Here is a 12,585-nt window from a genome sequence, read left to right on the forward strand (position 1 = left end):
TTCTCCCCTCTGCTCCGTGTACACATGCTGCTCTTCCTTCTCTATTCTTCTCCCCTCTGCTCCGTGTACACATGCTGCTCTTCCTTCTCTATTTTTCTCCCCTCTGCTCCGTGTACACATGCTGCTCTTCCTTCTCTATTCTTCTCCCCTCTGCTCCGTGTACACATGCTGCTCTTCCTTCTCTATTCTTCTCCCCTCTGCTCCGTGTACACATGCTGCTCTTCCTTCTCTATTCTTCTCCCCTCTGCTCCGTGTACACATGCTGCTCTTCCTTCTCTATTCTTCTCCCCTCTGCTCCGTGTACACATGCTGCTCTTCCTTCTCTATTCTTCTCCCCTCTGCTCCGTGTACACATGCTGCTCTTCCTTCTCTATTCTTCTCCCCTCTGCTCCGTGTACACATGCTGCTCTTCCTTCTCTATTCTTCTCCCCTCTGCTCCGTGTACACATGCTGCTCTTCCTTCTCTATTCTTCTCCCCTCTGCTCCGTGTACACATGCTGCTCTTCCTTCTCTATTCTTCTCCCCTCTGCTCCGTGAACACATGCTGCTCTTCCTTCTCTATTCTTCTCCCCTCTGCTCCGTGAACACATGCTGCTCTTCCTTCTCTATTCTTCTCCCCTCTGCTCCGTGAACACATGCTGCTCTTCCTTCTCTATTCTTCTCCCCTCTGCTCTGTGAACACATGCTGCTCTTCCTTCAGCAAAGCATGCATCACATCTTCGTTCATTTGCACCGTTTATCTCGTTCACTTTCGCTTGTAAATGTCTACACTCAATGAAAATGACATTTGGTAGTGCTACTAGCTATGCTTGTATAACTTTATGAGCTGGATTTGCCTGTCTTTAAAATTAGTTTGCTTGTTTTCGCTCGTTAGCATTTATGCGATTTCTCTATTAGTTTGTGCTAATTTTGTCAGCATTCTGGTAATAGAGGACCAATGGGCTTTTCTTGCGTTTTTATCACCCCCTTGTGTGCTATGTCGGTAATATTGTAAATCCCGGGATGAGAGAAGTACTGTATGACGAAATGAAAATCTGGTTACCGCCCGAGCCTAGTGTGAGGCCTGCTCCTCTAGCTAGCTTACTGGCTTTAATAGGTCAGGCATACACTGGACCATAGAGATCTACGTTATACACAGTAGTTATCAATACCTTTCAGTCCACACTACAACTCACTAGACAACACACTACTACACAAATCCCTTTCATGACACTATCAGGTAGGGGTTCTAGGGAACATACTTAAGTTGTTTCCCCCTGCTATTGCAGGGGGGAGACATTTAAAAAAACACGAGGAAGATATTGTAGTCTTTTTGACACTACATTCTGTGTGAACATATTTCCTTTCATTTCTGGGAACATAGCTACATGCCTTGGCCTACTCAACTGAAGATTAAGATGTGAAAGCTTGCACCCTTCACCTCCAGATGGCTGTCGTGTCTTGCGAGGCGATCGAGGCTGTCTCTGGTAGGGGTCTGAGGGACTGTACAGTTCTGATGTGCTCATGTTCAGGAGGAGGCTCTTCTGAAGGTAGTCCACGACAGCCAGACCGCTGCTGTTGCCAAACACCACACTGTGGGAGGAAAAGAAAAGGTGAATCATTTTTACTGAACTCGGGTCACCTGCAGTTTTAGAAACAACATAAACTGTTTTAAGCCCTACATGCAACCAATAAAGCCTTCGATGCAGTTACAGCAGGGCCTAAAATTAACACCCGCCACCTGCCAAATGCAGGTAGATTTTGGCATTTGTGGGTAAGATGTCTATTTCACCAGCCATGTTGCCTTGTGGTCAGGGCTCCACAGTGCGAGCATTTCACTCACATTTGTTATATATTTTTTTAAATAGTCAAGTACGATCACATTTATACTAAAATAAATGCTGCAGTAGCTGTTTTCAAATTATTTCTGCCGTTTTGTTTCATAGCTGGTAAATTAATCGCACAAAGTCAAAGAACTACAAATCCTATGTAGCCTAATTCTCCCTGCAACACTGCCTGGCTGGGGGACGTGTATGGAGCGAGATCGCTGACAAAAGGTTGAACGTACATTTCGTTAGGATCATAAAAAAAATCCATAAGTAAATTGTTAGGATTGTAAGAAAAGCCATGCGTGAAACACTAAACGTAGATGTTAAATTAGATTTGTAAACACCCTTTACTTCTCCCTTCACTTGGTTACAGATCTTTTTTATACGTACAAACTTTTGTCAGTAATGTGGCATCTGCAACGGACATAAACCGAACGTTGCTAGTCTATCAAGCAACTCTAACCCAGACGTTAGAGTTGCTTTGCAGCTTCCGGTTTCATTAATAAAATAAACGTCTAGAGCTTGTTTTAGAACGGCATTCAATAACGACGTTATACAAGTACATGGCGTAGTATAGGCTTGGGCCGTCAGCAAATGACATGTGTGAGAATGATAAAGTCAGGGGCGGAGCTAGCATGTTGGAGTGAACGGCTGTGTGTGAGAGGCTCCTGCAACTTTTTTGCGAAATAATCTAACTTAACCTACTTTATGACACTTTTTACAACAAACGTTTCTTTCTAATACAACATTGTAACTTTCTGTGTAAAAATGCCGAGTAATAAGCGACCAAAGGACAATAAATCCTTATCGGAGGCCTACTCCTCACCAAACAACGAGACAGACATGGCGGAAGGCACAGGCAAAAACGTGACACTTACAGAACTTACCCGGGCGTTGGGAGAACTACGTGTTGCTTTAGCTGAGGATCTTAAGGCTACTATTGCTGAACTGGACACCAAAATCGAGGGCACCATTCGAACGGTCGCGTCGCAGGGCCAGAGTATTGTGGACCTTGAGAGGGCTTCTGAATTCAACGCTGGTAGGATCGACGAGTTAGAGAAGCTGTGCTCGTCACTGCAGGGTAGGGTGCAGAGGCTCTCTGTGAAAGTGGTCGACCTGGAGGGCCGTTCCAGACGTAATAATCTTCGCGTTGTTGGTCTGGCAGAGGGGGTAGAGGCGGGCTCTCGCCCCACCGACTTCTTCGCCAAGCTACTGAAGGATGCAATGGGATCGGATGTTTTGGCTTCGGACCCCCAGCTGGACCGTGCACATCGCGCCCTTGTTCCGGTGCCTGGACCGGGCCAACGTCCTCGCCCAGTCATCATCTGTTGTCACAGTTTCAAGACCAAGGATCTTGTCCTGCGCGAGGCCCGAATGAGGGGCAACCTGTTACATAAAGGGCACCCCTTCCGTGTCTATGATGATTATGCGCCCGATGTGGCAAAGGACCGCGGCGCCTACAGAGATGTCATGACCAAGCTCTACAAACTCCATCTTCGCCCAGCCTTGCTCTTCCCTGCAAGACTAAGAATTACCCCGCCTTCCGGTGAGAAGATCTGGCTCTCCTCGGTTTTGGACGCAGAGAAGTTTATCCGGGAACATACGCCAATCCCCCGTACAGGTTAGAGTGCATTGTCATTGTGTGTTAGGGTCTGCTCATGGAATCGAATCCATACTATACCATAACGGGTGAAACCGTAATGAACGGTCTCAACGAGGGCTACCGAACATGTAAGATGCTGTGGAGGGCGGTCAGTTAAAGTCACTTTCATTCTGGCTGTGTTCAGAGCGATGCCTTCCAGGTTTGACCATTGACACTTTCGGTTGAACATACTTATATTCCCCCATTTTTTGTTGCTGTTTGGTTTCGTTATTTATTTTTCAATTCTTACATTTATTGTTATTACAATACCATTTATTTACTGCTTGCATGGGACTGGGGGTGACGGTTGGGAAGGGGCAGACACAGACACCTGGATAGCAAGTTGAAGTTTTGTGCCGTTCTGCCTCTGTCTTAGCCGAGGGCCGCTCTCCCGATTTAGACCCCCACCAGCCCTCGGTAGTGTCTGTATAGGTGTGTGTACATATAATTACTATTCGTACTTTATAATTATTTTCTCTTAGCATGTTACCATAATGTATGTGTATATTTTAAACTAGTGTAGATTATTATTCTGGGGCATGAATGTTTGTGTAGGTATGTGTATGTATGCATATATATATGTATATATTTTTTTTTATATATTCTTTTACATGTATTTTGGGTGTGGTGTGTGTGTGTGTGTATGTATATATATATATATATGTGTATATGTGTGTATGTATGTGTGTATGTATGTATATATATATATATATATATATATATATAACCTTTTTATTTTTTATTTTATTTTCTGGTTGGGGGTACATTTAATTTAGAAAAATTCTTGTTTCCTATCTAACCCACAATATGTAAATGTTCTGCTGTCTGTCGGTTGCTGATGGTTCATGTTTAGACCGGCATTGCTTAGCAATATAATCTTGTGCTGCTATATCTTGCTTATCTCAGGGATTGACCCAAGATGACGCTTAAGTGCGCAATATGTTTAAGTTGCAACTTATCCTCTTTAGGTTTATTAGATGTTAATTGAACACTTTACTCGCGGGAGCCTCCTCAGTTCATATGTTAGTAGAAGTTCTAGGATAGTGAGAGGTGAACGTATAGTTGGGATTTTATTTTTGTTTCACCTCTTGTTCGAGGTCGCGCCGTGCTTTTTTGGCATCGGCCAGACAATGTGTTTATTATTTTTATTTTTATATTTTTTTCTCTCCTATTTGTGTATGCCTGTTAAAGGTGGGTTGATCGGGGGGGTAAATGGTGGGGAAAGTAGGGGAACAGGGTGGGAAGTAAAGGTGCTTGTAGGGGGGGGGGGGGCTGGTTGGACACTGCTCGGGTGTAGGTGCTACATATGCTGATCGTGACGGCTTGGTGCGCTTGCTTACCTTTTTACTGAGTTACATGTTATGCAGGCCACCATAGGAACTACAAATGAGAGGGGGGCGGGGCTCACATTCACTTCCTGGAATGTCAAGGGTTTAAACGAACCAATTAAGAGAGGCAAGGTCCTAGCCCACTTGAAAGCACTCTCGTCTGATATTATATTTTTGCAAGAAACCCATCTGAAAAATAATTCTCATAGCAGACTTAAATGTAGGTGGGTGGGGCAAGTGTATCACTCTAACTTCTCTGCCAAAACGAGAGGCACAGCGATTCTGGTACGGAAAGGAATTCCCTTTCTACATAAAACCACTATTGTGGATAAAGAGGGTCGTTATGTGATCGTAATAGGAGAGATCCACTCTACTTCTGTAACTCTACTAAATATCTATGGGCCAAACATTGATAACCCCTCTTTTTTCAAAAGAGTCCTTGCCCTGATTCCAGATGTCTCCCACACTAACCTGGTCATCGGAGGGGACCTTAACTGTGTGCTAGACCAATACTTGGACAGATCCTCTACCCGGCGAACCCCCACCTCCTATTCAAGTGAATTCTTGAATACCTACATAAAGAATTCTAACTTATTTGATATATGGAGGATCACTAACCCTACGGGTAGGGAATACTCCTTTTACTCTCATGTTCACAATGTTTATACTCGAATTGACTACTTTTTGGTTGATGCTAAACTACTCCCCTATACCTGTAATGTGAGGTATCATGATATTATAATCTCGGACCACAGTCCACTCACCTTCTCCCTGAGATTGGCTGACATCGTACCAAACGAGAGGGTCTGGAGGTTGAATCCTCAGCTCCTCACAGAACCAACATTCTGTGAACATCTTAAAGACCAAATTGCATTTTTCTTTGATACCAACGACAACACAGAGACTTCCCCAACATTATTGTGGGAAACACTGAAGGCTTATTTGAGAGGCTGTATCATCTCCTTTCAGACTACCAGGAGTAGGCAAAACAGGGGAAAATTGGTAGAACTGGAGGGACAAATTCACTTACTGGATAGGGAGAATGCTAGACATCCATCTATGGAGAAACATAAAAAAATTACCTCTTTAAAATTTGAATATAATCAGATTCTCTCAGCTAAAATTGCTAAATCCTTTCTCTACGCCAAGCAAAAATATTTTGAGTTTGGTGACAAACCACACAAATTACTCGCCAGACAACTTCGAAAAAATGTGAGTGACCGAATGATTCACAAAGTTAAATCGACTTCTGGGGAATTACTCTCTTCCCCCAAAGACATCAATGACAGATTCCGACAGTTTTATGAGACTCTATATACATCTAAAGCAGATCCTAACCCCTTAATTATGCAAAACTTTTTGGAGGACTGTAATCTTCCTGCCCTGAACCAGGAAGATTCTAACTTCCTGAATAAGGAAATTTCTCTAGCAGAAATTCGAGAAACAATTAAATCTCTAAAGAGTGGCAAGACCCCGGGCCCAGATGGATACCCTGGTGAATTCTATAAAACATTCAGCAACATGCTCTCTCCCTACCTGCACAAAATGTTGGTTCAGGCCAAGGAGGAGGGAGCTCTCCCGTCTACTTTGGATGAAGCATTCATTACAGTTATACATAAGAAGGGTAAAGATCCGGAAGAGGTAGGGTCATACAGACCAATATCCCTCCTTAATACAGACCAAAAGATTTTAGCAAAAACCCTGGCTAACAGGCTTAGCACTTTAATTGGCAAATTGGTCCACTCGGACCAGACCGGCTTTATCCCGAACAGAAACTCATACTTCAATCTCAGGCGCCTCTTCAACATTATGTATTCTCAGAGGTTAACCAACATGGACCTTGCCGTGATATCTCTTGACGCCGAGAAGGCTTTTGACCAAGTTGAGTGGTCCTATCTGTTCAAAGTCCTACAGAAATTTAATATTGGAGATGGGTTCATAAATTGGATCCAGCTTTTATATAGGAACCCCTGTGCGAGAATACTCACTAACCAATCACTGTCGCCCCGATTTAACCTTTACAGAGGGACAAGGCAGGGTTGTGCGCTGTCGCCTATGCTCTTCGCCCTAATCATTGAACCTCTCGCTCAGGCGATTAGATCTGATCCAGCAATACACGGCTATAATACTAAAGATACTCTAAATAAGATCTCCCTATACGCAGATGACATTCTCCTCTATGTAACAGAACCCCAAGCTAGTATTCCAGCTATTCTTGATGTGATTAATTTGTTTGGTACCTTCTCGGGATACAGAATAAATTGGAACAAGAGTGAATTAATGCCCATACGGTTACAAAACACCTCCTGGCTAGAACATCTTCCAGTTAAGTTATCTTCAGAAAAATTTACCTATCTAGGAATTGTAGTTACCAAACAATACTCCTTACTATTTAAAGAGAATTTCCCCCCTCTGATGCAAAAACTCAAGACAAACATACCATTTTGGAGAACTCTCCCAATTTCCCTGCTCGGAAGAATTAACGCCATTAAAATGGTCTTCCTCCCACAACTACTCTACCTATACCAGAACATCCCAGTATTCATACCTAAATCCTTTCATAAACAACTGGACTCAATTATCAATCCTTTCATCTGGGATTATAAAACACACAGGATAGGTAAAAAACACCTCTGCAAATCCAAGATGGAAGGAGGATTGTCTCTCCCAAATTTTATATTTTATTACTGGGCCGCTAACCTCCGCGCGGTTACGTTTTTGCTGGATGACGCACGTCCGTCACCCAGCTGGCTTAGTATGGAACGTGAGGAGTGTCACCCCTTCTCTATCGGTGCTGTGATTTTGTCGCCTGTCAATCTGGAGAGGTCACTTTATCGTAACAATCCTATTATACATAGCACAGTCCGAATCTGGAAGCAAATTAAAACCCACTTCGAGCTTAGACCAATGTCATTCATGCTCCCTGTTGCCAGGAACCCCTCCTTTGCCCCCTCTAACCTTGATAACACCTTTGAGCAATGGGGAGAGTTGGGGATAAGTACCATAGGGGATTTATATATAGAAGGGACCTTTGCTTCCTTTGAGTTGCTGAGGGAAACTTATAATCTTCCCAGAAGTAACTTCTTCAGATACCTACAAATCAGAGACTATGTTAGAAAACACCTCCCAACATTCGGGAACGCTAAGCCTTCCATGTTTGACGGATGCCTAAAAACATCCCCCACCTCAGACAAACTGATATCTCGTTTATATGATGCTTTTCAATCTGTTAGCACACCTTCTACAGATGCCATTAAGGCAAAATGGGAGGAAGAACTAGGGACTGACATCTCAGTGTCAGACTGGGAAGATAGCTTGGAGTACATCCACACCTGCTCCATTAACTCCAGACACCGTCTCATACAATTCAAGGTATTACACAGATTACACTATTCCAAAACCAAACTGCATAGGATATTTCCTGATACATCCCCTATGTGTGATAAATGTCAGGCTGCACAGGGTACACTACTCCACTGCTTTGCCCTATGCTCTAGCTTGTATGGGTACTGGAGTGGAATTTTTAGGATCCTCTCGGAAGTTTTGGAGACTTCAATTGATCCAGACCCGCTTCTGATAATCCTGGGAGTGTCGGATTCCCTAAACGGATTAACCAACCCCCAAAAACAACTCATCTCTTACAGTCTCATTTCAGCAAAAAAATTAATCTTGTTGTTTTGGAAAAAGAGGGAAGCGCCCACTACCAAATTATGGCTCAGCGAATTGGCAAACACTGTACACTTAGAAAGAATTAGATATATTCTGAACAATAAATTATCAACATTTGATCAAATCTGGCAGCCTTTCCTCTACTACTTAGACCATGTGGCGCTGTGAATTTGTACTTTTTAACGCACTCTCAACTGTAATATTTTAATCCACCTTTGGTCAGCGTGTGCTGGCACCGCCACCCGAGCAGTGGGGAGGGTAATAAGGGGTAGGGATAAAGGGGGGGAAGAAGGGGGGGAGGGATAAAGGGGGGGAGGGGTAAGGGGGGACACCTACCCTCTTTCTTTATACCTGTCCATGTTCTGTATGTCTTGTTTTGTAATATTTGTTTTGTACCCGGAACCCTGGGTCTTTTTGTTTCTGTCTGCTATTTTATGTATAGATAAGAACTGTATACCTGGCTTTTATACCGATACACCATTCTTGTATGTGTTCAATAAAAAATATTTGAACGAGAATGATAAAGTCACAGAAGAGCCTTGTCTAGAATAACCGCCTGCGCTGCAAAATAGAAAGTAAATATGATTTAGGCCTATTCCGCTATCTAAATATACCATGCTGTTGTGTGTTATTTAATGGCCATATCATTTCAGAATTAACGTTTATAGCCGCGTGGGGCTACTGTGGTGATCATGTAACCTAATGAATCACACTTTTCCCAGTATTTGGGAGCACGGACTGTAGGCCTTTTGACTGTTCCACTCTGTATGGAGGCTTGTTATAGCCATTTACGTTGCACAACCCCATCACGCAGAGGCTATATCCATATTAATAAATGAGACAAAACTACATATTGGTTAAGTCTTGGCTATAACCTGTCCTGAGCAAACTAGCCAAGGGGTCCCAATGGTCAAGACTATCTATAGCCTATTCAAGGAGCGGCAAGTAGCCTAGTGGTTAGAGCGTTGGACTAGTAACCGAAAGGTTGCTGGATCGAATCCCTGAGCTGACAAGGTAAAAATCTGTTGTTCTGCCCCTGAACAAGGCAGTTAACCCAAAAAATGTAAGGCCTATTTTGTATTTGGATAGGCCTAAATTAAACATTGAATTATGAAAGTGATAGGCTAAAGAACTTTGGAGAATTTAGATACATTTAGAATACACACACCGATTTCAATAAACAAAATAATAAGATTGTTCTGTTCTCTTTGATTTAGTTCTTATTGCAACGCAGACAAATTACTGAATGGATGACATACTGAAGATTGAATGAAATGTTCAAATATGTTGGAATGACGAGTTGCACACATCATGCATGCTCGGCACTTTATTTGGCTAGTAGGCAAATAGGTCTGGAGACTACCTAAGACCACTGCAACAGAGTTATTGTAAAGTGTGGGAGGAAGCTTATGCTAGACTTAGCCTACGTTTAACCTCTTGTTCATTTCAAAGTCCATATGTTCATGACCCTGTTCATATAAATCATGTCAAATTATTGTACATTCATATTAACCTCTCCTACAGAATATGAAAGATTTTGAGTGATGAAATAAATATCAAAATATTCTATAAAAAATATGTTGAGTGGCGATGACTTCAGTGGTCATACATAATTAATAGATTCACCAAACAGCTATTATTATGATTCATTACCCCTGTTAGATACAACTGGTTATGATTCATTATTCCTGTTAGATACTACCGGTTATGATTCATTACCCCTGTTAGATACAACTGGTTATGATTCATTATTCCTGTTAGATACAACTGGTTATGATTCATTATTCCTGTTAGATACTACCGGTTATGATTCATTACCCCTGTTAGATACAACTGGTTATGATTCATTATTCCTGTTAGATACTACTGGTTATGATTCATTATTCCTGTTAGATACTACTGGTTATGATTCATTACCCCTGTTAGATACGACTGGTTATGATTCATTATTCCTGTTAGATACGACTGGTTATGATTCATTATTCCTGTTAGATACTACTGGTTGTGATTCATTATTCGTTATTCCTGGTAGATACTACTGGTTATGATTCATTATTCCTGTTAGATACTACTGGTTATGATTCATTATTCATTATTCCTGGGTGATACTACTGGTTATGATTCATTATTCCTGTTAGATACTACTGGTTATGATTCATTATTCCTGTTCGATACTACTGGTTATGATTCATTATTCCTGTTCGATACGACTGGTTATGATTCATTATTCCTGTTCGATACGACTGGTTATGATTCATTATTCCTGTTCGATACGACTGGTTATGATTCATTATTCCTGTTCGATACGACTGGTTATGATTCATTATTCCTGTTCGATACGACTGGTTATGATTCATTATTCCTGTTCGATACGACTGGTTATGATTCATTATTCCTGTTCGATACGACTGGTTATGATTCATTATTCCTGTTCGATACGACTGGTTATGATTCATTATTCCTGTTCGATACGACTGGTTGTGATTCATTATTCCTGTTCGATACGACTGGTTATGATTCATTATTCCTGTTCGATACGACTGGTTATGATTCATTATTCCTGTTCGATACGACTGGTTATGATTCATTATTCCTGTTCGATACGACTGGTTATGATTCATTATTCCTGTTCGATACGACTGGTTATGATTCATTATTCCTGTTCGATACGACTGGTTATGATTCATTATTCCTGTTCGATACGACTGGTTATGATTCATTATTCCTGTTCGATACGACTGGTTATGATTCATTATTCCTGTTCGATACGACTGGTTATGATTCATTATTCCTGTTCGATACGACTGGTTATGATTCATTATTCCTGTTCGATACGACTGGTTATGATTCATTATTCCTGTTCGATACGACTGGTTATGATTCATTATTCCTGTTCGATACGACTGGTTATGATTCATTATTCCTGTTCGATACGACTGGTTATGATTCATTATTCCTGTTCGATACGACTGGTTATGATTCATTATTCCTGTTCGATACGACTGGTTATGATTCATTATTCCTGTTCGATACGACTGGTTATGATTCATTATTCCTGTTCGATACGACTGGTTATGATTCATTATTCCTGTTCGATACGACTGGTTATGATTCATTATTCCTGTTCGATACGACTGGTTATGATTCATTATTCCTGTTCGATACGACTGGTTATGATTCATTATTCCTGTTCGATACGACTGGTTATGATTCATTATTCCTGTTCGATACGACTGGTTATGATTCATTATTCCTGGGTGATACTACTGGTTATGATTCATTATTCCTGTTCGATACTACTGGTTATGATTCATTATTCCTGTTAGATACTACTGGTTATGATTCATTATTCCTGTTAGATACTACTGGTTATGATTCATTATTCCTGGTAGATACTACTGGTTATGATTCATTATTCCTGTTAGATACTACTGGTTATGATTCATTATTCCTGTTAGATACTACTGGTTATGATTCATTATTCCTGTTAGATACTACTGGTTATGATTCATTATTCCTGGGTGATACTACTGGTTATGATTCATTATTCCTGTTAGATACTACTGGTTATGATTAATTATTCCTGTTCGATACTACTGGTTATGATTAATTATTCCTGTTCGATACTACTGGTTATGATTCATTATTCCTGTTCGATACTACTGGTTATGATTCATTATTCCTGTTCGATACGACTGGTTATGATTCATTATTCCTGTTCGATACGACTGGTTATGATTCATTATTCCTGTTCGATACGACTGGTTATGATTCATTATTCCTGTTCGATACGACTGGTTATGATTCATTATTCCTGTTCGATACGACTGGTTATGATTCATTATTCCTGTTCGATACGACTGGTTATGATTCATTATTCCTGTTCGATACGACTGGTTATGATTCATTATTCCTGTTCGATACGACTGGTTATGATTCATTATTCCTGTTCGATACGACTGGTTATGATTCATTATTCCTGTTCGATACGACTGGTTATGATTCATTATTCCTGTTCGATACGACTGGTTATGATTCATTATTCCTGTTCGATACGACTGGTTATGATTCATTATTCCTGTTCGATACGACTGGTTATGATTCATTATTCCTGTTCGATACGACTGGTTATGATTCA

The 12,585-nt window shown here is 41.2% G+C and overlaps 1 protein-coding gene across 11 annotated transcripts in view; it reads right to left on the reverse strand.

Annotated features, from left to right (window-relative positions):
• Positions 1-12,585, reverse strand: part of LOC139563749 (syntaxin-binding protein 5-like) — a 60,265-nt gene that overhangs the window by 16,183 nt on the left and 31,497 nt on the right. For all 11 annotated transcript variants that reach the window (XM_071382659.1, XM_071382668.1, XM_071382666.1 and 8 more), the window contains one exon: positions 1,421-1,572. In XM_071382659.1, coding sequence (XP_071238760.1) covers positions 1,421-1,572 — 152 coding nt within the window. The remainder of the gene's footprint in view (positions 1-1,420; positions 1,573-12,585) is intronic.

The sequence above is a fragment of the Salvelinus alpinus genome, chromosome 34, assembly GCF_045679555.1.
Source record: "Salvelinus alpinus chromosome 34, SLU_Salpinus.1, whole genome shotgun sequence".
NCBI lineage: Eukaryota > Metazoa > Chordata > Actinopteri > Salmoniformes > Salmonidae > Salvelinus > Salvelinus alpinus.